The 27,878-nt window shown below is 36.0% G+C and overlaps 1 protein-coding gene across 4 annotated transcripts in view; it reads left to right on the forward strand.

Annotated features, from left to right (window-relative positions):
• The window catches only part of CPEB2 (cytoplasmic polyadenylation element binding protein 2), a 54,016-nt gene that overhangs the window by 22,822 nt on the left and 3,316 nt on the right, over positions 1-27,878 (forward strand). For 2 of the 4 annotated variants that reach the window (XM_027642708.1, XM_027642711.1), the window contains 8 exons: positions 1,403-1,453; positions 7,920-7,943; positions 11,371-11,541; positions 13,086-13,175; positions 20,123-20,241; positions 20,539-20,653; positions 22,472-22,653; positions 27,225-27,878. The exon at positions 27,225-27,878 is cut by the window's right edge and continues 3,316 nt beyond it. In XM_027642708.1, the coding sequence (XP_027498509.1) occupies positions 1,403-1,453; positions 7,920-7,943; positions 11,371-11,541; positions 13,086-13,175; positions 20,123-20,241; positions 20,539-20,653; positions 22,472-22,653; positions 27,225-27,452 (980 nt within the window). In that variant the 3' untranslated portion in view covers positions 27,453-27,878. The remainder of the gene's footprint in view (positions 1-1,402; positions 1,454-7,919; positions 7,944-11,370; positions 11,542-13,085; positions 13,176-20,122; positions 20,242-20,538; positions 20,654-22,471; positions 22,654-27,224) is intronic. The other 2 variants (XM_027642710.1, XM_027642709.1) reach the window with 2 other exon arrangements.

A 27,878-nucleotide genomic window follows, 5' to 3' on the forward strand; every position in this document is an offset into this window, starting at 1 on the left:
TGTGTATTTTTTTAATTGATTTTTTTTTTTTGACAAAAAAATTACCATGTTGGTTTTTTAAAGGAGAATAACAAAACTGAAACCCTATTATTTACAAATTTTCAACAAAAATGGTTTTTATTTAACCTTAAAGGTGTCGTCTGGGACTTTGAACTGCTATTTCAAAAAATTTCTAGTTTGCTGCTAGGCTCATGGGTTTACCAACAGTAGAGGAAAAACAGTGTATGATAGGAATTGCTAGACAACCTTAATATATACATTGTTGATTTGATTTTCTTTTCTTTCCACTCTGGGTTCTTTTTCTTGCAAGCCATCTGCATATATATTACCTTTGAAACCTGTGTGAGTTCTAAACGCCCATTGCTTCCTGACTGGATTCTTCTTTATGCCTCCACAAGCATTCTCATTTCCTCCAAAATACTTAAATGTTTAACTCACAGTATTTTTATATATATGCTTCAGATTATAAGCAAGCAAGTATGTTTGAATAGTGAGATAGATGGCAATGTAGTTTTTTGCACATTAAAACACAGTTCTTCCAAACACAGCAGCTATTGTAAATGTCTCTCTAGGTCAGTGTGCACTACTGGTATGTTCGCTACTTCCTGTAAACAGAAAGTCTCCTTAAATGAAAAGGAATTTGTAGTGAACAGACATCTCAGCTGTGCATTTTAAACCATTCATTTAACTACTGAGGTATAGCATGCCACCAATGTAGTAAAATGCAGTTGTTGAAAAATTCTGATGTCAGGATATAAGATTTTCATGTACTTTTTATTCAGTTTAAAATGCTGGAAATATTATTTATCATATTCTTTAAATTTTTTTTGACTCTGTAGATAAATGAGGGTTTTTTTAAATCTAGTGTTGCTAGATTTACTGAAAGATATTACACACGAGGGTTATACAAAATACACCAAGAGGCAGTCATAAAATAGTTAATAAAATTTTAATACCTTAATTGCTATTAACATGATTTTTCTGAAATTGATTCAGTGGAGAAGCACTAAAGTGTAGAAATGCTACTCTGTTAAGCAATGTGCATAGTACAGTTATTCACAGTCACTGTGAAAGAGAAGACTAAAGCAGTCAGCACTATTTCTGGGTGTCATGAAACAAAAAGTGGCTTTATCCTATTGGAGCTGATCCCAAAGCACACTGCAGATCTTATGACCAGAGAATTAAGGTTAAGAAGTCTGTTCTTGTCAGCTTTAACTTGGGTCAAGGGTATTGTTGGTTAATGTGCTTGGAGTTAAATATTAGCTCTTTATTTCCCTTAGGCAAACTGGAAATAGTGTTTAGATCTAAATTCTAAGCTGTGATTTTTTTTCATTATTTTTTCTAGCATAATAGCAAAAACCTCTGCATTTGTTGTGTCCTTTGGTTTTTGTTTTCTTTTAAGGTCGTTTGAGTTATCCGCATCCGGGGACTGACAATCTTCTGATGTTAAATGGTAAGTGCTAATCTTATAACAGTTTCTAATTATCTGTAGCTTAGCTTAAATCTGACATGTTGGTATAAAATTATACTATTATATTCTGTTATTGAATTACTTGCCTCTAGTCTTCAACACTGGTGGGACTGTTGCCATTTTTCAGAGTTGAATGGCAAGAGCTAATCTTGCAGCAGCCTTTCATTATATCTAGCTTATTGGAAACCTGAAATGCTCGTAACGATGCACTATTCTTTTTTGTTGTCAAGCAAACCAGTGATATGTTCCCTGAAGAGCTGTTAGAAATCTATTTTTCTGAAACGGGAATTAGAAAAATAAGAAGGCCAGAAACACACGTTTTTTTCTGTCTTGGGTAAATAAAGAGTGAACAAGACACTTTGTATTAGACTCCTGTGAAATAACATTTTATTTTTGTTGGAGTTTTTGGAAGTGGCTTTGTCAAGTACGTGTCTAACTGTGAAATATGCTGAAGTTAGAGTTCACGTTCACGTTCCTCTCACAGTAGGTCAAACTTCATGAACATCTGCTACTCAGTGAAGGCATGAACTTTAGCCTTTGTTCAAGCCTAAAGAAGGAAGCAGAGCTTGGTAATCCATCTAAGTCAATAATAAATCAGGGGTTTTGCACACAAATGTTTTCTACACTGGGAAAAATTAGAACTGTAGTGCCACAGCTTCTCTAGATTAGAAAACATGGAAGCTGTTGTACACAAAGGAAGTACACTTTTGTCATTGACTTGATGGGTCTAAACAATAGTGAGGTAAAGATCTCAGTATTAAAAAATGCAGTCAGAATACTTCTTTAGGTTTGAGATTAAAACAAAAAAAAAAACTCTCCATGTAAATTGCCTTAACCCTTCTGCAGTCATTTACACTTGTTCAAATGGATATAAAAGGAAAAAAAAAAAATCTGTTTTCCCTTGTGTAACACTGAGTAAATGTTTTAAATTTTAAGGAAATTCAGGTTTAACTTTATACCCACTAAAGAAAAACAGTGCACAATTAATGTAAGTCAATTTGTAGTAAGTCCTTTGCTATTGAATAGTTAACTTAAGATAATAGAGTATCTTGAAAAGAAAAAATAGCTACTTAACTACTGAAATAAGATCAGTGTTTAGCCCACACAGGTCAGAATCCTGATTCATCTACCCTGAATATCAATGTGCTTTATATTACAACATTTACAAAATTTAACTTTCTGTATTTAACCACAGCTTTAAGACTTTTTCTGCAAACTGGCTTGTTCAGGCAATATATGTGTAACTGTCATTATCTGCTGGTTTATAATGAAGTGTTAGATGGGAAGGTATTAAGAGAAACTGAAATATTTCAATACAATGTATGTAAGAAACTAATAAAATTTTAATTCATAGTTTTGCGTGTTAAAAAAGCACATTGTTACCCTGTGGAATATCTAGGAAAAAAGGGGGTTGTTATTATCATGAACAGTGGAAAAATGCATCTCAGTGGTACGAGTCTACCCTAAAATCTTACCACAGAGCTAGAATATGCACTGAAGAATATCTTGCTTTTAATGCTGGTATGGTTTCTATTGTACTTTGAAAGGTAGGACTCAGGGTGAATGCTGCCCTCCTTAAAAGCTGTAGTATTATTTTCAGCCTTCAGCAGGTGAGATAAAAATAGCAGTTTGAGTATCTACAAGGTGCTGCCATACCTAGTTTTTATGTGTGCCATTTGGAATTTAATTCAGAGCCTTGGTTTAGACACCTAAACTCTCTACCATGTCGCTGGAGTCTGATGTAGCCATCGATGCAGGCCAGTGCAATCACGTACATGGTTCAGAGCTCCTTCAGGTTGGAGTGTCTGACCTGCAGCTCCTTTACAGCTCGAGAACAGCAGCACTGAGAACAGCTTCTGGGAAGCCCCAGCTGCTCAGACTCTGCACAGCCTTTCTTTCTTAGCAGGAATTGAGGGGCTTCCTCCAAGTGTGCAGTAATGAGAATTACAGCTTGAACACTTGTCAGTGAACTTGTAGACTTTGGCTTCCTTCTCTTCTGAAGTGTGTTCAAATTAACATTCCCTCTATCCCTGTACCTGGTGTCTTGGAGGGAGAATAGGGAAAAGGAGATTTGATAATCCAAAGACTCATATTTGTCCCTTACTTTCTCAGTAAGTTCTGTAATAGCTACAAGGAGGAGGAGGAATACCAGACCTTCATGAAAGCAAAGCACAAATATATTTAAGGGTCATGGGCCCATCTCTGTGTGCACTAACACATAACACTAGATTATGACCCTCACTGGATTTTGATTGAATTGATTTTAGTATCTCTGGATCCCAGTAAGGTTCTGACATGAGCCAGGCTGAAATTCCTTAGCCCTTTTAAGACTAAACACTTATAGATAAAATTTATTTTTAGGTAGTTTTTCCTCTTCTTAAGTGATGGATCTTTTCCAACTCATTTGAAGTGTACTTACTGAACTGTTGCTAATATTAATATTTACAGTTTTCATTATTTAAATTAATGAAATGAACCAAAGAAAATCTGATTTATGTGTTTTAATAAATTAAGTATATTATAATTATATCTCTCTTTTGACTTAAGCTGTAAAAAAAGCAATGCATTTTTAATGACTGTCTCTCAAAAGTCAAAAAAAGATACTTAAGAATGGGTTTACCTGAGTGCATCTTGTCAGCTTAGAGAGAACCTTTCTGAAGAAAATAATAATGCAAGAGTCCAATTTACTGGGGTGTAGGGTGTTTCCTCCCATTACAGGTTTTATAGTTTTAATGTATTGAATTTTTTTCATGGCTATGGAAACATAATTCACCATTTGCTTAGTTTAGACTTCTTAGAGATACTATAGGTGGTTGTGCTTCTAAGAAAAAAGTTGGTTTACTTCAAACAGAAATTAATAAACTTGTTATACAGGAATTGCTAAATGAGTTGCTGTAGTCTTTTAGGCATGCCAGGCCTGAATGGCCATAATGATGTCTTTCAGACTTAAAATATGAAGGTGTTACTTCTAAAGAAATCTAGATAGAACTTGAGCACCCAAATCCAGAATAATTAAATGAGAATTAGGCACCTACCTCCTTTAGTCTAGACTTTTGGGAAATTATTGCTGTAATTGTTTATGGATTTCTTTAAATGACAAGTATTAATGAAAAGGCTTCATTACATCCCTGTCACCAATTGAACACTGTCAGGACTGTTGGCAATAAGTAGCATTTTATCCTTCTATCATAAATTTCAGAGTTATCTTTATAGGAAGTTTGCTAGTAGTTTTTCCTGTTATACAGCATATTTTTAATTCAGCTCAGTTGATCACTTGAGTTATTTAAATATGTGTATATTTGAACTGTGATATATATTTGAAATATGTGTCTGAGTAAAATAAAATAAAACTATACATTTGCTATGTTTGTGATAGCATTGCTCACATAATGTTCATTTATATTGTCTCAATGTTAGATAAGTGCACAAAAAACTTATTTACTTTTGTATCATATTACTGTCTCTGAGCTGATTTACATTGCAGAAAGGGGGGATATTAATTTTTCTGACAGGTTTAGCTGCACTGGTATGCAACTTCAGGGATATAGAAACCAAAGATTTTAGCTGCCAGGGAATGTTGTTGTATATACAGCACTCTTGATTTTGGAAGGTTCTAGTGTTACTGGATTTCATTTTGTATTGGACATCATTATACTTCTTGCAAGTCTTGCCTAATTTATATTTTCTAGAATAAAACTGTCTCTTGTGCTTTCTCATTTCTTTGAAATTTTTCCAGGTTATTGTCTAATTAATATATCCAGCTTTTTATGCTAACAGATAAATAAGTTCCGTATGACTTATTCTTTGGACAAGTTAAGGAAAGAAGTTTAATCTCTCCTTTTCTGTTGTTGTAAATCAGTTATTTGCCTGCAGTGTCTGGCCTTCTCCAAAAAGGCTACCTTCCTTGCAATTATTTATCTATAAAAATATGCACCAGTTGTGCATATGTTAAATACATATTTATAAACTATTTCTATAGCTAAACTGATAATTTAATTTATATCATATGTATATTTTACAGCCCCCATACTCTCTAAGAGTGCATGCTCTGTAAGGTGTAAAACATTGTTCAAGTTATTTTAATACAGAAATACTGTATTTTTCTAGATGCAGAGTTGCAGAAAATCCCTGCCCAGACTAGTTTGCAATCTAAATGGGCAAGACAGATAAATTTTAAAGAAGGTTTGCCATGCAAGTAAAGTAAATGATGTGGCAACATCAAGTACAGTTTTTCTCCTGTTTTCTTTGATTTCATTGTTTTGCAAGGAATACACAGATAACTTTGGTACACTGTTGCAATTTCCACGTATATAAAACACTGCAGCATCTACTCTTTTAAGTTGAATTGCATTGTTTGGAGTTTTCTTATCGTTTTAATAACCCTTTTGTGTTTCTCCTCAAAATTACCATTGCTTCTTTTTGAATGCACAAAGAAAAACACTTCAGGTGTTCTGTAACAAAACACTTCTCTGCATATCAACTTATCTTAACTATAAAAATGTAAGAAAACAGCTGAGCTGGTTTGGTGGGCGGAAAGGGGCAGAAGAGAAGAAAAACAGTATGATGAGGCTTGTGCCAAAAGGTGTAGATTAGTATGCATTTTGAATAGAGAACATGGCACTGCAGACATTGCTGTGGATGTGATGCACATGAATTTTCCCTGGTTACTCCAGTTTTATTTGCGGATGGAATTAAAAAAAAAGGCATATGGGGGTTAGACAAAGGCTTAGTGATGCTACTGCTAATGCTATGTAGGAGTCACTTTGGCCAGGAGTCAGAAAAGATTTGTACATGCTGCAACACTGACATAGAACTGTGTGTCTTGAGTGCCTGGCTTCAGAGGGGAAACAAGTTTGAAGCTCAGCATTAGTTTCCCCATGCAGCAGCACCTGTGAGAGAACTGATGACACAGAGGAATACACTGTGTTTTGTGGATTTAGATCTATGGATTCAGATGGATGTCAGAAATCTGAATTAAGATATTCCTACTTGATTAGATACCCAGGCCTCTTTCAGAAAGTTTTTTCTATTTTAGCTTACTGGTAGAAAGTTGGAGGATCTGAAAAACTGTTCTCATCAATAATAATTATTTCAAGTGAAAGAGAATAAATCTGAAAGAGAGTTCAGTGCAGATGATGACTGTTGTGTGAAAATAACTGTTCTAAAGGAGGAAAACCAAAGATTTTCAGAATTCCATAAATAGTCTACTGAATTTCTAGAAGGAAGGGATCAAGATAACAAAGGAAAAAAATCATTATACCTACTAAAATTTTTGAAGACCCCTGATCAAGTAGGAGGTACCAGGATATAAGTACTTCATAATGTTAGAATGGAACAATGAGTGACAGTTATGAATCACTGATTTTGAGAATGTGCATTTTTCAGTTGCCCAGAACAACAGTTGCTTTTTAGGAGAGATGTATGTATAGATGGCTAGTAAAATCAAAGCTATAATGCCAAGATACTGCAGTCTGTTTGCAAATGTTGCTGTAACATTGTGGTTTATAGTAACATTATCCATTTGGATACTTAACTACAATGCATAATGATTAAAGTAATTTTTCTCAGATACTAAGGCTGTGAAATAGGAATAGAAAATACTTTGTGGAAATTTAACTAAGAAGTTATACACAGCTTAATAGTTTCTGTATTAGTAATCTGTCTATTTTTAATTTCCTAGCCTTCAGGCAAAGAAGCAGTCAGTATGGTCTTCTGAACTGTAGCTATAAGTATGATCTCTTTAAGAATCTTGCAAAACTCAAAAGTTAGGAAAATATTGAATTTACTTGCAGTCTGTCAGAAATTGTTGCTTTGCCTTTGTACAGTGTTTTGATACAATGCTATTTCTTGTGACTTGTGCCCTGATTTCATTTGCTACCACAAGGCGTCTTTTGTTTCAAACAAAACCTTGCGGCTAATTTTCTGCTAGGTCTTTTCATGAAAAAGGAAGGTCACGGCTTACAGCATTTGCATTGTCACTGCAAAGGACTGTACAAACTGTTCCATGGACCAGGATGTTTCTTTGATTAATTAAACACTTGCTACATTCTTTTTAAAGTAATATTTTCCTTTCTACAATTTCAGTACTCTGTGTGTTATTTAGACACTTAATGTAAGATACAAGTCACTTTGAGGATGAATTGCAAAGTTCTCATTCATTATTCATCCCTAATTAACATGAAGTTAAGATCAAGTTTAAAGACAGGTTGAAATACTTGAAAGAGTGCTTTTTACAATTGGTACTAACATAAATTTTGTAGTAAAATGGTATGGTATTTAAGTGAGACTTCAGTTTAATGCATTCTCATCTACAGTTATCAGTACCAAGTATCAATGCAGATTTTTACTTACTGCTTACCCACATAGTTCTTTGTATCTTAAATATTTTAGTATGTGGGCATGATACAGTTATTTGACATTTTACAATTTGTCCTTTGTTTGCATGCAGCGAGGAGTTATGGGCGAAGACGAGGTAATTCACTTCTGTTTGTTACAGTACAATTAATTCTGATCTGTTACTGATCATTATGATTAATTAATCCAGAATGTTGATTTTAAATGTTTTATCTTCATGTTGTCTCAGTTTGGGGAAGATGGAGAGTGTGAGGAAAGGAGGAGTGCAGTCTGGATTGTTATGATCATTGATCTCTTAGAGTTTGAATTACAAATCCTTTAATCAGTTAAAAACTGTAATTCTAATCATAATTTAGTTCATGCTAATGGCTTCTGCTTGCAGTCATTGTCCCCTTTAAAAGTATACAGTTTACTAGTTGTCCTTCTAACTAATCTCCTTTTGCTTCTGTAGAAGCAGTAGTGTGCGGAGTAAAAACTAAAAGCCTTTCATGAACTTAGCAAGAAATCTAGTAGACTGCTCTTAGAAATAGCAAACAGATCTTCATTGTGTAAGCCAATACATGTTCACTGACCTTGGAAAAGCTGTACTGGTTTTACTATACCAGGATGTGACCTGCAGTTGTTATAAATACCATGTAAAACATGCAGAAACAACCAAGATCTTTGGTAGCTTTCAGTACTCACCACGTACACACCAGTTCATGTGTCTGTTTGGATCTCTGCATTGATTCATCACTGAATTATTGCTTGGTAGCCGTAATGTAGAGAGGAATGATCTTGTAGATCATGGCCAAAGGATGTAACAGTACAATTGTTTTGACAATTCCTGGCAGATTCTGCTTACTTTTTCACCGTTGTAAAACAAAAAGAAACAAGTGTTTAGAAGAGTTTATAATTTTTATTCACAGTCATCAGAAGAAATGTGAAAGCCGATTGAAATGCAAAAGCAAATTACCTTTTTGCTTTCTTTGTCTGAGAGACTTCATTTAAAAGTGAAGAGGATGGAGAAGAAAGTATTAGGAGTCGTATAGACCATATTACTCTAAAAGTGTTGATCCATTGTCCCCCATGTAATCTTAGGTCTCTGAGAAGTGCTTTTGGTAAACCATAACCCACATTAAAGTAAAACTGAGCTGTCTGGTATCACTTTCAGAATGTGTTCTCATGATTTTATTTATAAAGAATAATTGGCATTGTTCTTAGATTTTAACATTGCTCTGTGGGTACAAAATAAATTATTCTGAGTATTAGTCTTTGTCTGTTTTTCCCCCATATGTATTGTATGTTGGAATTGTTGAAGAAGTACTTATAAACAAAGCTAAATTATAGTCACTTTAGATTTAAGATGTTAAGATTAACTCCCATATATTAGTGAAAAGTCCTAAGATTTCCACTTTGCAGTTTCCTTCAGGTTCTTGCAATATAAGTCTTATTTCTTCCATTATCCCCTTTTTCCTGTCACTGTCACTATAATAACAGCTCCATCTTCTCCATGATTCACATTAGCGATGCAGAAATTTGTTGTTCTATCTCCCTTCTTGGTTGTGCAACCAAATATTATTCATATACATCTTTAAGATCTGATCATTCTTACTGGTCTTCATAACTGAAATTCATATCCACATTACTCAGCTGGAACAGTCTTCATAGCATGACCTTCTTCCTCTTATGCCTAAGTGGTTGGTTTACAAGAAGAATTTACCTGACTGCTTCTTCCAGTTGTGTTAGCCTTGTTTCTCCCTTGCTTCCTCACTTTTTTGCCCCATTGAGCACCATCAGAGATCCCATCACTTGCACCCTGCTAGTTATTCCCAAACATCCTATCCCCAGTCTTAATGAAAAGGGAAGAATCCTGCTGCATCTTTCTGCATTTGCTGTACTCATCTCCATCATACGCCTGCTGAAGACATAGACATGCCATCATAAAAATGATGTAGTTTACAGTCTTTGTTATTTGGTACAGTCCTGTAGTCCTGATTTTATTTTGTGCTCCTCATGACATTTTATGGTGTTTTGTTGTTTTATATCGTCCTGTGTTTTCATTCAGTATTTTTGATGAGACACAACATCAGGGGCAATAGGCATCACCATAACATAGGTTATTGGTCATAGCGGTTGCTGTCTGTTCTCCAGCCTTGTCTTTAAGCACCTGTGTCTCGGGTGGTCTTCTGGAAATGAGGGCTTCCATAATGCTCTCACCCTTAGCTGGTTGGCATTGGGTCTGTAAGTGTTCCTACCAGGCTTTCCTGGCACTGGTCCCCTGACTGGGGAGAAGAATTAGGAGACTGCAGAATTGCTTACAGCTAAGGTACTGCAGACTCAGCTGTCAGGGACCTGCTGGTCCTTCCTATAGATTTGCCAGTGAGTGAATCTGGAATAAGTTGGCTATTTGAGACAGAAAACTAACTTGCTTCCCAAAAGCATGCTAGGTTGTTTTTTGGTTTGGTTTTCTTGATTCTTTTGGGAAAACAGCTGAATTATTAATAATTATTTTTTAAATGAGTGAGAGACAGGGAAAATTGCATTTTAGAAGAAATGGTGATGTGGGCTATGTGTTTTGCTTCATGAAATTGTTTCTTTTTCGTCTTTTTTCAGTTAGCAGACTGACTTCTGAATTTGAAACTGTCATTTATGTTGCTGATCTAAAGCAATGAAAGACTGAATAAGCTAAGATTAATATTTTGGCCTTCCAAAATTTTTTTTTTGGTCGTTCTTTAAAATTTGTAAGAATGAAATAGGGAGGAAATACATGGGGCAGAATTACCACGTTTTTACTTCCCTCTGTTTTGATCAGATTGCATTTGCAGAGCCATCCTGTGAACTTCAGATTTTACACTTCCATTTCAGGGTAACTATAATCTCACTGCAGATTACTACATGTTAGGATCCACTACAAGGCTTTGCTCCAAAACTGTGGTAAATTGAGAGTGGGGAGCATAAATCAGCACTGTGACTCATTTTTCAAGTGTTACATTTTGCACACGTATTAAAATTATTTATTTTCTTAGAAATCAAATCTGTCCTTATGTTATCAGCATCAGATACTTTTAGAAGAGAAACATACTTGTTTGAAACTTGTTACTGTGCCCATGATTTTTCTGTTTCCCTTTGTTCAATTAAAATGTAAGATTTTTAGACATGCAGTAGTCATTCAGGTGGAGGAAGTTACCACTTAACTTGAAGCTAAACCAAAGGCAGACTAATGAAACTCACTTAAGCAGGCAGTAATATTTTTCTCTTCGTAAGACCCTTTATTTAAAACCAAATTACCACCTTCCTACTGGATGCAGCAGAGTAACTACAATATAATGTAGTATGAAGTATTACACTTAGAGTGATGTCAGCTTGCAATCTTGAAATTCCTTTTTGAAGTTTAATACATCTTTCATTTTCTTAATTTTTCTTTAAACTAATATGTACTTTTCTAATACCTTGGTATTTCCATTTTGACTTTCCAGACTGCTATTTCCCCATTCCCTAAAATTACATAATGATGTACTGCCACAAAATTATTTTAATGTATATTATTATCTTTTCTTTTTAAGGCCGTTCTTCCCTCTTCCCAATAGATGATGGTTTGCTGGATGATGGTCACAGTGACCAAGTTGGAGTCTTGAATTCACCTACCTGCTATTCAGCTCATCAGAATGGAGAACGAATTGAGCGTTTTTCTCGGAAAGTGTTTGTTGGGGGTCTTCCACCAGATATTGATGAAGGTGAGCTACCTGAAAACTGAGCAGACTAAGTTTGGAGGGGGAGACAAAGAGAGATCTGGAAAAACCTGGATGAAGTAGTAGAAATAATCCACTCAGCAAAATAATGTTATGATGTGAAAGGCTACAGCTGTATGTTCTTTGAGAGTTAACGGGTGCATCGAGCTTAATATCATCTCTTCTGGTTTTGAGATGATTCAGTTGTTTCTGATTTTGCACTTGCAGATTGTGGAGTTCCATGTGATGCATGGAATTTGTACTCCCGCTTGTCTTGCATACTCCTTTCAAATACATCTTAGCCATCCTCTGTGCCTGCTTTATTCTGTATTCATAGAAAGCTTCCCTTTGTAAATGAATTTCATATTCTATTTTACTACTACCTGAAGATCTCAGCAGTGGTATAGAAAGGTTAATATTATTCCTGTTCAGAAAGAGAGAAACTAAGGCAGAGGAAGGTCAAGTGGCAGAGTGCTCTGATGCATTGAACACAAAGGTGTTACCACAGAAACTCAGACTGTTCAGCAATGCAGTTGGAATTGCTTTGTATCATAGTGCTGATTGGTAGTAATCGTGCTGTTTAATATTCGGGTTCTCCTGTGCAGACAGATGTAAATTGCATGCTAGCTTTGTAATGTAAACAGAAGTCCCTTTACAAGGTTCATTGTAATCCTAGAGTAACTTGCAAACCAAATAGGATGACTGTGTTTAATTAACTTTCAGACATGGAAGGACCATATTTTGGTTCCATCTTTATTGAGATGCTCTGTTACAATGTACTAAGGGATTTATTTTAATACGCTTCAGCACAGTTGCCTCTAATACAAATGCTAAAGAAGAACACGTGGAAATACATTTTCTTTCTTTCCTGCCCGTTTATATGCTGATGGTAGATAGAACTGAGAGAAATGATGGAGCATGTTTGTGTTTGAGTTACTGCTTTTGTATATAGTTTAAGGTATTTTTTCCTCATGGCCAAGGCTCTTCCAGTCAATAACAGGAAGGATAGAAAGACATCACAAAGTTGTGCAAGGGGCATAATAGATCTCATAACAGGATTATTCATGCTTGTGTTAGAAGCACCTTTAAATAGACATTTTTAAGTTTCTGTGTCTGATACATGCATAGTCTGGAAACTGCTAGTGTGTTAATTGTGGTAGTACTTGGTATATGAATATCTACTTACAAAGCTCTGACTGTACTAAATCACTAAACAATAAATTGATTTGATTACATTCAAATCAGATTCTGAATTAAGGGAAGTACCACACAGGTTTTCACCACTGCCTTCAGTTGCTAATATGATTCTGAAGTGCTGCTGTTATTAAGTAATAACAAACAAATATAAGCTTAAAATCACCAGACATACATTGTGTGAATATTAACTCTTTGGAAGATATGTCTATTTAAGTTTTTTGTTCATGAAAGTTGTAAATTCTGTTCTTTCTTTTCCTTGAAATGTCAGCCTTTACTAGAAACAAAGGTCTTTGCTTGATAGTTCTTTTTCATTGAGTTATGTCATTAATTTTAACTATTGTACCTGTTTTTAGATGAAATTACTGCTAGCTTCAGACGATTTGGACCTTTGGTAGTAGACTGGCCTCACAAAGCAGAGAGCAAGTCCTATTTTCCACCAAAAGGTAAGAGAGTTTGGAAGGTTTTGACCTGTCACTTGAGTGCAAATCTTACTCTGGGTAACTGTCTCATTATTTTTCCAGTCCCTGTGAACAGTTAATATATAACTTCATTGCAGGTTCAGACATGGTTCCTTTACATACCAAGTCTAAAACCTGTTGTTTTGGTATTGTGCCTGATCAGATCAGCATTAAGTAGTTGCATGTGCCACAGCTCTGTATTTGCATTTCTGTCTAGTTTCCAAAACTGAAGTTTGGTCAATTTTTGTAAGACTAAATCTTAGATAAAAATTTTCCTAGGAAGTTAAAGACAGGATTCAGAACAGTGCATTTGGGTACCTGATCAAGATAATCAAATATTATGCTTCTTTCACTTCTAGGATGTGAAATCCGATTGAAGCACTAGTCTTTCTTGATAAATGATTAAATATTGATATTTAACAATTTCTAGTGTTGCTGTTAGACTAGACTTTTTAGTGTCACAAAATGTTGGAAAAACCATTATGTAGGTTAAGTAATTAAATTATATAGCATATCTCTCTACGTGTACAATGATGTATTGTTACATATAAAATAAATGCAAAGGTCTGATCCGGATATGAAAGCAATGCAAAGGTTAGTGATTTTTTTGTAGAGACTGTAGCAATTCATTCCTTCCACGGAAGTGACAGAAGGGGAGGTATAGTTCCTTTGTAAACTGATTTTTCATTTGTCTGAACATCTATACTGGGGGAAAAACAGGATTATTATCCCCGATGGGTTCTCTAAAGAGTGGGAAATAGAATTGAAATTACTTGAATAGCATTTATGAATGCTACATGGAAATTCTAAGACAAAGAAAGAGACTTCGACTTTTTTGATTGTTAGCCTGACACACAAAACTACTGTCAAGTTAAATTTGATTATCTTATGGAGTGCATTTTTCTTCATAAATTGCCAAGAGAAATTCCCAAGGAACTCTTTAAGGAAGATGCATCTCACAGAGTCTGTGATGAATATATAGAAGATGGAAGATGTAATATATTCTTACCTGAAAGGAATGGATTCTGGCATTCGTTTCCAAGGAGATAGTCCTGTCTCAGCATCTGAACATCTTAAGGATATATTTCTAGACTTGCTCATTTAATAAAGCTTTTTTATATAGTTGGGTTATCTATAGTTACCACCGTAAGAAAAAAATTAAAATAAGTCCATATTGTAAGCAGAGCTTCTTAAAGGCAGAGGATAAAAATGGAAGAACTTCAATGTGTTGATCTAATTAATTCAGGAAACACTTGCAAACTAAGCGCTAAGTTGATTTCCCATGATTAACTGACTTATTTGAAATTTAATAGCGCTTACTGTTCTTCAGTCTTAAAACTTTAACCTAATTTTCAGTTTGCTGCATTACTCAATTTTATTTTTTTTTTGTAATGTAGCCTAACACAGTTAAAATACAGTATAGTTTTCTCTTTGTAAATACTCTGGAAGCATTTAACTGCTGACTATTATTGTGTATATATCTGTTTTCTTCAATGCAATACATATGACCCATGATTATTTTGTAGAAGAATTTCTTAAAAATTTGTCTGTCTTTACTACTACTTGAGTGTACAGGCAAGAACCATGTATACATATATTTAATAAGATGTCTGAAACTGCTAAGGATAGGCAAAATAATTACCAGTTGAGAAATATATACTATATTAATTTTTATTGTTTTCAGTCTCCATTTTCTAATTTGTCACTCCACAATGAATCAATTCAGTGTATGTATTTTTCTTTGTTCAGTCTTGTTAGAGATTTGTCATAGTATTACTTTCCAAAGACATCTCAGAATTATCCCATTCTGGACAGATTCACAGAAATCTTCTCAGCAGTGCAGAGATACAGCCTGTTTGATTTTTTAATAATTTTATTTTTTTTATTTTTTTTACTGTTGTTCAGTTTTCCAGGCTGCAGTTCCTTCCAGGCTCTGTGCTTACAGAAGGTCCTGAGGGAAGGCCAAGTTCATAATAAGTGTTTCTTTGCCGAAAGAAATGCAAGTAGTGTCTTAATCCATCAAGGCTGCCTCCTGAGAAACACCAACTGCTTGTTCTTAAATAATTATATTTTGTATTGGTTCACCAGAAAATTAGACCCAAAGAAAATAGGATTTTTTAAAATTTCACACTGATCTTACAAGGAGACTCTGTTCTGAAAAAAAAAATTCTGTTGAACTCAAAGTACAAAGTCTATGATCTGCCAACTGTAGTGGAGAATTCCTTCCTTTCTGACTTGCAACTGTTTATCATAACTCATGTTATTACGTAGTTGGCAAACACACTTACTTATGAAACAATACACATGTCCAAAGTAACTTGCTGGATTGAGGACTCCTCCTTGTGATAATGAAGCTCTTAAAGAAGTGCGGCCATGAGGATATGCAAATCTAAAGAAGACCTTTCAAATTGTGTCCTCTGTACTATTTTAGTCTGTATCAAACAGAGGATAATCTGATTTAAACAGGACAGTGTCCCCAGCCTTTTCTCATTGGTTGTTTCTGCTGCCTTGTATCACAGTTGTGTGATAGCTTTTTTTCAAGATTTTTAACTTGCAATTCAGAGCTGACTGAAAAAATCAGGTTGAAAATGTATTTTTCTTGTTTAAGAAGCAAAACCCCAGGTCTGTACCAGTTCTGTTAAACTTGTTACCAGCTAATTTGATCACACTGGGTAGGATCAAACTCTGGATTCAGGCAAGTAACTGTAGGTGTCTTCATGTGTGATTAGTGTCTAAGCTTCCTTTAATCAATGGGAATCTGGCCAGTACAGCCAGTGGAGTATAGAGGGCTATTCAGGTCACTGTAACATAAGCACATCGAGCTTCATTCGTTTACCCAAACTGACTAACTACACAGGTATCATAAATGTGACGCAGCACCCCGTTTTTTCACTTAAAGTGTATTTTAGAGTTAATTCTCCATCAAAGGTGACTAAATGGAAAAATGAAAGATTTGTTTTAAAGATTTAATTAATGTGGTGATGAGACCTCTTTAAGATGGAATAGGTGAGATGTGTCCTTCACAAATTTGAACTATTCCCTTTGTCATATGTCGATCCATTGTCTGTATGAACCTGCATTTTACACTGATTATTTTTTTTTATTTAAGCTAAGATGCAGCATTCTCTAGACAAGAATTGCCATTTAGTCTTCTCTGGGAAGAACCTGTCAGAACAGTAGAGGAACCAACCGCAGAATAAAACACTTGCAATGACTGACATGGGCAGCGCCATGCTGGCTTGCACTGATTTTCTCAACATCCCCTCTAAGCCACTAGTGACAGGAGTTAGCTGGAGGTTGATAGAACTTAGAGCTGGTCTCTGATTTCTACAGAGTGGTCATAGCAGAAGTGTCCTTTCTCCTTTTGGTAAATTTCCATATTACTGTGAAATAAAGAAATTTTCTTCCTTTCTCAGAAAATAGTGTGAATCTAGTCTAGAATGCTTTGCTTTTGATTTTTTCTTTATATAATAAATACAAAAATAGAAGAAATGGGCTAATTTGGTACTACAGCTAGGACTCTTCAAACTTACCTGATGGACCAAATACGTTAAAAAAATACATAATTTCTTGGTCTTGTTTTATTAAAAGAAATGTCAACTCATGACTATAACCAGTGCAGTATCTTTAGGTATCAGGGAATGTAACTCTAAAGCTAGTTATCTTCAGAAAGATTTATTTATTATTTAAGGTAATTTTCTAAGGATGAGTATATTACCAAAGTTACCTACACTGATTGCCTTTGAAAATAGGAGTATTAGTAATAGTTTCAGTGTTATGCAGAGGAATGTAGTCAAGTGATAAACACTAACAGGGTTACCTAGACCTCATCTCCCACAGGAGGTATAAATTCTGGTAGAGATGCACATGAACAACAAATTCTTATAAAACTGTTTCATTTAATACTTTTCACCTTGTGAAATATGGACAGAACATACAGTCTTTGTTTCTTGGTCTGTAATACCTGAAATGTACATATCACCCAAAGGTATGAAGCAGATTCCTTCAAAAAAACTATTAGAGTAGCATTGCTTTTTCATTGTAAACATGCTTAAATGGCTATTGGGTGTGAAGCTGTTCAAGTTAAATGACTGTGTTACCCCCAAAAAACAAGAAACTAGGGAGTTAAAGTGTTTTGTAGTACAGTAGAACACCTCATACTCTTCAGGCTACCTGCCCAGCATGTTTCAGTGTGGCACGTACTTTCTATCACACATGGTAGTTGTAGTTCACAAAAAGAATAGTTAGGTACCTTTATAATCACATGTGGCTTTTACCGCTATTCTGGCTTTTCAGATGTTAAACATCCCCAATACTTAATGGGTTATGGATGTTGGGGTGAAAAAAAATTCCAATAAAAAAATATTGAGAAGCAGAAATGGGTAAGAATAATGTTTGTGACATGCAGTTGTTGGCGTGTCGTAGCCATAGTAACAAGAATAGCCCTAATTTATGATTTCTACATGAAATATGGAAGATAAGAGTGTAATTTCCCTTTACAGGCACTTTCTAGCTAATGTCTGTAGGGTGCTGTCCTGCGTAACTGGTGTTCTTCAGAGAAGTCAATGGCTAATTGATAATCAGGCAAGTGATGGAGAGTAGGTTGTATGCAGACTGTGCAAGTCTAGGGTTCTTTGGGAGGGATTTTCTCTCTCTGTATATGGCAATAGAATCATTAAGGTTGGAAAAGTCCCTTAAGATCATCAAGTCCAACCATTAACATAACACTGCCAGGTCCACCACTAACCCTAAACACCACATTACCTGTATTTTGAACACTTCCAGGGACAGTGATTCCAGTGCTTGACCATCCAGTGAAGAAATTTTTCCTAATGCCCAATCTAAACCTCCCCTGGCACAACTTGAGGCTGTTTCCTCTTGTCTTATCATTTACCTGGGAGAAAAGATGAATCTACCCCCTGACTACAGTCTCCTTTCAGGTAGTTGTAGAGCAATATGGTCCTCCCAAGCCTCCATTTCTCCAGGCTAAACACCCCTAGCTCTCTCAACTGCTCCTCATCAGACTTGTGCTCCAGACCCTTCACCAGCTCCATTGCCCTTCTCTGGACTCACTCCAGCACCTCAATGTCCTCCTTGTAGTGAGGGGCCCAGAACTGGACACAGGACTTGAGGTTTGGCCTCCTTGTCAAGTACAGAGGGACAATCACTGCCCTGGTCCTTCTGGCAACATCGTTTCTGATACAAGCCAGGATGCCACTGGCCTTCTTGGCCCCCTTGGCACACTGCTAGCTCATGTTTAGCTGGCTGTCAAACAGCACCCCCAGGTCCTTTTCCACTGGGCAGCTTTCCAGCCACTCTTCTACCCAGCCTGTGGTGCTGCCTGGGGTTGTTGTGACCCAAGGGCAGGAGCCAGTACTTGGCCTTGTTGAACTTCATACCATTGGCCTTGGCCTATTGATCCAGGCCCTTGATTTGCTTTAGGATAAGAACTGATGGAAAACCAGCATCTGGCAAAATCTTACTTTGTATGTCTGATCCCTTAGTCAGTACCATGTTCAGTTAACACTCGCTTTGATTAATCCAGTTTTTGCACTCCCATCGTTCTTCTACTGAGCTCTGCATTCAAACAGGAATGTGTGTGCCTGCCTTCTGCCCAAGTAAAGACAGTTACATGAGTCTGATCTCACCCATGCCAGTCTGCACGTGCCCTCATTCAGTGAATGAGTTTTGCATGGGCAATATGTGGATTTAAAATTTTAAGATATGTAGTGAAAGATATCCTCATTAAATGGATTTTGAATCTAAATAATTACTAATTAAGCTTAAGCTAAAGAGGTTGTCACTAAAAAAATTGCTACGAAATGAAGAATAGACTTTACTAGGGAATGCTTCAGCCCAAGCCCAGATTTTCCCTATGACATGTTTTTTAAGAAACTAAATAAGATTTACATAAAAATATAGAATACATAAAACCGTGTAATGTGTCCCTTGTAGGTAGCTCAGATGGGGCTGTTATGAGGAGTAAGAAATGAGCTACAAGTTATTAGAAAGACCAGAATAGGCCTTACAGCTTTTTCTTTAAATCCTACTTTTTTCCCCATACATTTAAAATCAACTGTGCATTTGTTTCTCAAATCTCACATTGGTAAGGCATTGATTCATTAGTGGTCTCCAAGATGTGCACCCCACCATTTTTACCTCGGTGACCTGTAGTGTCTGTTTGCAGTAAGAAATGGCTGGTGGTTAACTACCTTCTGTCAGAAATAGAGCATCATTTCCATAAGGCTTGCTAAATGTACCCATGTTCTGTTTTCCCAAGCCCAGTTGCTTCAGCGTTTATTTTGCCATCCAAGTAGTAAAACATAACCTTGTGTGAAAATTCCATACTTGGTAGTAATCTCAGAAGGAAATGTGATTTATGGTCCTTTAAAAGTTTGGTTTAGAATACAACTCTAATTGTGCTATTGGGTATTTGTAAAGTAACAGATTTAGTATATATCATACTGTAATGTTAAAGTATTCTAACGTGAGGTTCTTTGCGTGTCTGACAGTTTGTTTTTACTGTAGCACTAAATAAGCATTTTAATGCCTATTTTTGTAGTGTTTGGAAGGCTTGCTGGGTCACTTATGTAATAAAGTACTTTGATCTAATCTCTAGAATAGAGATTAGTCCTTTGTGCCAAGTCGGATTTTCATTGTATAATGTTCATTGCAGCCAACGAATATGTTCAGCCTAGACTTCAGTACATGATAGAGCAGACATATTTGCTTTGATTTGGTTATTAGTCTCTTCTGACAATTATTTACAGTTAGAAGTTCTGTTTAATTATGGCAAGGTAGTACATAGTTAAGATGACTGATAAGGAACACTTGTTTTGACTTTCTTTTACTTTAGTATGGAAAAGTCACTGGCAAAGATAATTATGTAAAAAAAAGATAAAATATATCAGTTGGTTTGGCTTTTTTTCCAGGTTATGCATTCCTCCTGTTCCAAGAAGAGAGTTCAGTTCAGGCCCTGATTGACGCCTGCATTGAAGAAGATGGAAAGCTCTATCTGTGTGTTTCCAGCCCTACTATCAAGGACAAGCCAGTGAGTGCACAGTGGATGGCCTGCAGGCTGTGTAGCTGCCATCTGTCTAAAGCTGCATTGGAAATCATGACGAGGAAAATAATCAAAAGTAAACTACTGTTGGCAGAGCTCAACATCTGGAACATGTGGATTACTTTAAAGTTGTAGTGTTTTGAATTAATAAGATTAAAACAGAGCACCTAGACATGCTAAACTAATGAGGTTATGACTGCTTGACAGTTACATAGGCTGATGAACATAAATCCATGTTGCAGTGAAATTTAAAGTAGGATACTGCTTTCTTTCTCAATTTAATAGGTTCAGATACGTCCCTGGAATCTAAGTGATAGTGACTTCGTGATGGATGGTTCACAGCCACTTGATCCTCGAAAAACAATTTTTGTTGGAGGAGTCCCTAGACCATTGAGAGCCGGTGAGTATAATCTGTGGCAATTTTTAAAAGTAGGAAATCATTGGAAATAATTTGACCCGTGCATACTTTATGTATGGATAGATATATACATATAGAAATAGAACACTGTCATGATGGTTATAACTGCACTACAATAATTTGTGTATTCTTACATTTCGCTACTAACTGTTTTTGTCTGGCTTCGGCCATAAATCACAGGTCATCATTGAGATTTACTGGAAACCATTACCTGTCTAAAGCTGTAGAAAAAATTTTCATCATATTAGCAAAACTGTAGTGTAAAGTATGTCACGAAAGACGTAAAGAGTTTGTTTTTTAAATAATGCTACAGAAACATCTCTGCCCTGCACCATGACTGTTTGTCCACAACCTGCTTGTCGTTGTGCGTTAGCTACTCTTTTACTGCTGTCAGGTTGCAGTTACTCTTAGTGCACTCAAAACCACAGGTGATGGAGTACTTGAATGAGTAGGAATAGAGGAAAAAGGGAAGAAATTCAGAGAGCTAACACAATCTGTGTGGCACAACACTGTATGAAATTGCAGGGCTCTTTCTAGACTCTTGCTGGAGATGTGAAGGAAAAAATAAATGTTTCTGTAGCAGTGGAATGGTTGATCTGCAACCTGGACAGTCTGTATTTTGAGATTGGCTGCAGTAGCCTTTTACACTGTTTTAGGTGGCTTTCTAGTAAGTAGGTTGCAGTGAATGTTGGAAGTAGAAGCATAACACACAGTGGTTCAAATCCCATTTTTTAGTAGAATGACTGCTGGATTTCATTAGTCTTTCGGAGTTTGTCATGCATTTTATTCGTAGAGAAAGATGAGCTTTTAGATGGAAGATGTAGGAAAACCAAGAAGCAATAGTGCAAATTTGGTATATAAAGGATCTTAAAATTTTTCTATCTTGGACCTGCAGTGCTCAAACTTTTCTGTTATTTTACTTTTAGGACTCTACTTTCAGTTGTAGTACAAACTCTGTAAATGAGCATAAGCACAGTATGTTCAAACTGCAGATTAACTTTTCTTTAAATTCAGTTCAGTGCTCCAGATTACTGTGCTGAATGTCTGTCAGAAGTTTAATGGATGAATTCTTATGCTTAGCTTTCAAATGTCTTGTGTATGGGAAAATGAAACTTTTATGGCATTGTGAAATAGGAATAATGAATTCACTAAAGCAGTAAAACTTAAGGAGACTCTTCAAATATTGAACATCGCTAACTGCTGACACCTTTAAGACAGAGGATACTAATTCTGAAAAAACAGGATTTTCCACCTGACTGAATTGCAGAACTGATTTCAGTATAATCTGGCAATCAGATTATAAATTTAAATTTTTTGTTTCTCTGAACTTCTGTATGTGTGCTAAGTGTAGCACTGTAGATATAATCAAGCCCTGTTGGCTGATGAAAAGACACTAACTACATCTTTAAATTCAAGTAGGACATAGAGCATTAGGACAGCCAGAGAACATGTACCAAGGCATTGGTGGCATGTGGATCTATTTTATACAATTTATATTCTCTGCCTGCCCAAAAAATCTTTTGCTGTAATCCCCTGAAGAAAACTGCCCTGGAATTCCAGTTCCAGGTTGTCAAGGACTTACAGTTCCATTGTTCCTTGGATGTATGTACCCACAGCATGAAAGATCTGTCTGCTGAATATTTAATAGCTTATTTAATATTTTTAATGTTGTTATTACTGTTACACTTGCTATGGCAAAATTAATAATTAAAATTAACTTTTCTGGTATTTTTAAACATGAGCATATTAAGTTTGTACTGTAAGAACAGTTTAAATGAACACTCTTCCATTTCTTAATAGTGGAATTGGCCATGATCATGGACCGTCTCTATGGTGGAGTTTGCTACGCAGGAATTGATACTGACCCTGAGCTGAAATACCCAAAAGGTGCTGGACGTGTTGCTTTTTCCAATCAGCAGAGTTACATTGCTGCCATCAGTGCTCGGTTTGTTCAACTTCAGCATGGCGATATTGATAAACGAGTAAGTTACACAAAAATTTAAAAAAAAAAAAAAAAAGACTAATGCCCTATAAAGAAATTTCTTGGAGTGTGGTAACATTGCATTCGATTGGCTTTCGTGCCATCTTCTGCATCTCTTGTAACATTCATGTAACTCCACTACTTTCAAGAATATGCTGTGAATGCCCCAAACGAACAACGTGCTTTCCACAGAGCAGCAGCTTGTTCCTTTGACATATGTTGGACCATATGTTCTTCCCATTCTGGAGTTCCTGGTTTTGTTTTGTATGGGCAAAGGGCTTGAAAGTCTTTCTCTCTCTTGTTCTGATGAAACCAAATACTGTGATAATTCGTCTGTCATTCACAGGAAACTCTAGTATTCATTGGCTTCAAATTAGCTTTATATTTGCAGCTTCCCTTAATTGCAGCCATAATTGTCAGTGCTCAGAAAGTTGATAGAGTTCAACGCCTGAAATACAAAATGTCTTATTCTTTCTGAGAGTCTTCTTAGTATTTACCAATGCACATTTCTGTTTGCTTATTGCTAGCTAAAGCAAAACTGACTTACATTAAGAAGACTAGTCAACTTCATTACTCCTAATTAAAACTGTAAGAGTATCAAAGAAAATTGGCATCTAAATTATGTCAGTTTTAAGGGTCACTAGTTTTGGTGTCAAGAACTGCAAAGATAGTCTGGCATTAATAGGTTTTCTTAAAAAAAATAAGGTCTTACAGGAGGAAGGATTGAGTAAGTAAAGTAGTTCAAGGTCCAGTCTCCTCTACAGATCAAAGACATGGGAAAAAGAAAGTAGTGCAGTTAGCTGAGGTCTGCTCTAGGGATGCAGCATGTGCTTCTTTCCTTTCAAATAGGCAGAGTAATACAGCTTTTACATGCGTGTTTCAAATATTGCTTGCCTTGTGAGCTGAAGTCTCCAAACATGCTCCTTCCCAGAGGATGAGTGGGTCTGGATGTGGGTAGTGAAGTAGGCTTCATGTTAAGATGTGATGGGTGTATTTTGGTTGTGGGATTGCTGTCCTTGTGACTTGCAGCTGACATTGACTAATAGCTTTACCTTTTGGATAGTTATGTAACAGAAAAAATGGCCTTTATACTTTGTCTGTGTGAGGGGAAATAAAACTGTTACTCATCTTGCATTTGAATATTTGGAAAAAATGGGAGTAAGGACCAGAATCCAGAACTCCTTCTAAACAATGCTAATTGGGTCATTTAGCTTCAGAATTGGGTATTTTTTAGTGTGTTTCAGGAACTCTCTGAAGGGCATTTGGCCATGACGTCACCTGATTTTAAAACTGAGATGTGGACAGTTGAGTCCCATCCAGACTAGTTCACCCCCAAACGGGGGAGGCATGGACTTGAAGTGTGTAAACTAGGGGACACTTTTATCTTGGTTTTCCTCTTCCCATGGGAGTGTCCTTTGTGGCAGAGAAGTATATGGTAGACTGGCAGTGCCATCTCGTAGGAGAAAGGAAGGCATGAACCTGACTCTGAAGGCTGCGCTTCCACGTATGGTTTTTTTGTTGTTTTGGGTTTCTTACGATAGGTCAGCAGAGATCTTAAGGACTCTTTGGATGCTGAGGAAGCATCTGAAATGGCAGTGCTTGTTGTTTGCAGAGAAAGAGAGGTAGCTTGTTAATCTGTGATATAACGTTGCAATTTTTAAGGGGGAGATGGACTGCAGGCCTCTTGGAGCCTGGAGTGGAGTTAAAAAAACCATAGATCTACCTCAAATACTAGATATGAAAAATACAGCATTTGACTTATATCCATTGAGACTAAATTTATAAAAACAGTACTCAAATCATTTCTTCAGTCACTATTACAAAAAAACCAACCCCTCAAACAAACAAACAAACAAAACACCTACAAATCAAAAACCACCAAGTAGAGTTAGTATCTGTAGATAGCTGCTTATGGGCTGGAGAGATTGGGGGGAGAAGTAAGGAACATCTAGGCTTTCTCTTTAAAGATCTGAATTATCACGGTTTCTTTTTCTGATATAATTTATTTTCTTTCTTTAGTTCTTTTCTAATACTTGAAAATTAATTTTTTGACCCAAGTGTTCTTTTAAATCTTGAATTTCTGAATTTTTGTTAGTGTTCTCATTTTTTCTTATTTTAAACTTGTGTGCTACTTTTGCTGTATTTGCAAAATGCAGCAGTGCCAAATCTTAAGAGTTATAATAAATTTGTCTTTAAACACCATGATGGGGAGGGTTTATTAACTTCTTTTTTTATTTAAGAGGGGTTTTAGTCTTTATTTTTTAATCATCTAACTAAATCATACAGTCAAGACCTTATTTATATAATTATATATATTAATTACCACAAAGTTATTTGTGTTACTGAGGAGCAATAGAGAAGAGCTTCTTTTTAGGGAACCCTTTGAATCTTAGCTGTTTCTGAAAGTGTGAAAAAAGCTTTTTTCAGAAATAGGTTTTTCCTCCATGGAGTTTTTACACTAATGTCTTTTCAGGCTCTGAAAATATTCTGAAATCAGTATTGCTGCTGATTTAGGGATGAGCAAATAGTTTATATAAATCTTTAAGACTGATTTTGTAAATGAAGAAGATAGTCCTACCTTGAGTACTCCCTTCCCCGAGATGTTTATGTATGCTGGCCAGGAAGGTAATACAGTCAGTATATATTTCACTGAAGTCCTAGAAGGCGGGCTGTTCTACCCTTCACCTCAACATAGGCTTTCTGTACCAGTTATATCCAATTTCGGTAGGTCTGCTGTCCTTCCACATTGTTTTCATAGCCTGTTTTATCTCTGTAAAAGTCTTTTTTCACTGCTAAATTTTGTGGTTCACCTGTTTATCCTTCTGAACTTCAGTTCAAAGAATTTGTAGCTTTTTTTTTTTTGCACATACCTTTTCCTACCTTAATTGGAAATCTTAGTGTCACAGTCACTTGACAGACATGGTCTGTGATCTTAACTTCTTCCTTACCTAAGTACTCTGTAGCTTCTCTCCACTCCTTTTGATGTGTAGATATATTTAGTTTCCCTAACAGATGTTTTTCTTCAGTAAAGTGCTCCTCATCTTGTTTTATCATTTATGAAAGCTCAGCTCCAAATATTTCTTTGAAACTCGTTTGGAGTTTCAACTCCAAGCAGTTCCTTAAAATTTTGTTAACTTTCATATGCCAGCAGTCTGCATCCACTTCATGTAATACTTCCATTCCCCAAAGTGTTTCTCTAATATATTCTAAATCATCTTCATACCAGTCTTGGTGCATTAGTGCACTGAAGCTTGAAATATATGCTGCTTCATGTTTTCAGTAATTCTGAACCACGAACACAGTTACTGCATAAGGTACCTGTTTATTGGAAGGTTTGAGTGTAATTTGTGATAAGGCAGGTCGTTTTAGTGAAATAAGAAGTAGATCTCATACTGAATATAGATTACTGGAAGAAGCATACTCTGTTTGACATTTCTAGTATGGCCTCTACTTCTGAAGACTATTTGGCTGTCAGACTTCAGGGTGGGTAGCTGTATGTGTAACTTTTTTCTCTGGAGATAAAATAAAAAAAAGTAGCATTTAAAAGTTCTTAATATTTCAAACATGCAGTCGATGTCTAAATGTAGTGTTCTTCTTAGGTATCAGTATCTATGAAAAAAATCTCTTGCATCAGTGAGGAAAATATGGAAGACAGCAATACATTCCTTAATGATGGAGTCAACTTATTTTGTGTTTTATTATGAAGTTCTTCTTCCTGTCTGATCACAGCCTGTAGCAGCTCAGTTACACAAAGTCAAAACGCAAATTTACCACTGGACTCCTGCCACTTTTCCACTCTGGCAGTCAGATGAGTTTGGGAGAGAGAAGCTGTGTAAGACAGGTGTTTGTGGCAGTCTGTAGACTTGGAAAGTGGTTTTTTAACAAATATTTTCAGAAATACATTAAATACAAATTTCTGTACGTCTCGAAACCATAAAAAGGGAAAATAACAGATCACCAAAATTGGTAGGTCAAAATGTGACCATATATTAAAAATAGGGAGTGAATTTACAGAGCACAGCACTGCTATAAGATCTGTATTACAGCATGAAGGAAATACTTTTAATTTGCACACAGAAGTAGTACATGCAGAGGCTTTTTTTTTTTTTTTAAAGGTTCTACATTACAGGGCTGCAGTCTCATATATTCAGTTATTTTTTTGCTAAACAGTATAGAATTGGATGTTTTGTTGAGGTGCACTTGGGAGCTGATGAGATTAGTTGGGAGACCTTTTAGCTGGTTTGGGTTTTTTTCTACACGTACTTTGATATTATCATTTGCAAAGAACACTCTCCCAAAATAAACTAAAGGATGTTTCTGAAGTAGCTATTTATTTCATATGCAGTGTACTTCTAAAGATCTGCATTGAAGTGTTCTGCAGTACAGTTAATCTGTAGCTAATAAATGATAATGAGTAATAACTGATTGGTTAGATTAAGGCTTTAATATGACTATTTCAGACTTCTGGTTTGGGGTTTGGGTTTTTTTTAAACCAGAGAAAGATGAATGGCCTCATACAACTTCAAGTAGATCCAGCTATTAACTGGAATTGTTCCTGTTTCACTCCAACAGGTGGAGGTAAAGCCATACGTGTTGGATGACCAGATGTGTGACGAGTGCCAGGGTGCGCGGTGCGGTGGGAAGTTTGCTCCTTTCTTTTGTGCCAATGTCACTTGCCTGCAGTATTACTGTGAGTTTTGTTGGGCAAATATCCACTCTCGTGCAGGACGTGAATTCCATAAGCCATTGGTAAAGGAGGGGGCTGACCGCCCACGTCAGATCCACTTCCGCTGGAATTAAACATGGTGAACCAGCATCTACATAAGGAGAGAAGGGTGCATGTGGCTTACTGTGTTTGAAGATACTGACATGCAGAAGAAATAAGTGCATTCTTCTGCTTTTCACCCCAGCTATCAATACATGCATCTTTATCAGCAGCCAAAACACTACAAGCCTCTTGTTTTTCACCAAAACCCTACATCTCAGGCTTACTAATTTTTGTGATATTTTCATGTTAAAATAAAATGTTTTTTTGTATTTTCTCCAAGTTATTTTTATATGTAAAGTTAAAACTAGATATGAGAATGTTTTTGCGTAGGGGCACACAGTCTGCTGCTATATTTAGTGGGTGAAGCGTGCACTTATTTCTAAACATGGGTTTTTAACTTCAAGATCTGCCCCAGTAATTTACCAAAGGTAGCAAAATAGTGAAGATGGAATATGTCT

The sequence above is a fragment of the Corapipo altera genome, unplaced genomic scaffold (genome assembly GCF_003945725.1).
Source record: "Corapipo altera isolate COAL_440 unplaced genomic scaffold, ASM394572v1 22, whole genome shotgun sequence".
In the NCBI taxonomy this organism is placed as follows: Eukaryota; Metazoa; Chordata; class Aves; order Passeriformes; family Pipridae; genus Corapipo; species Corapipo altera.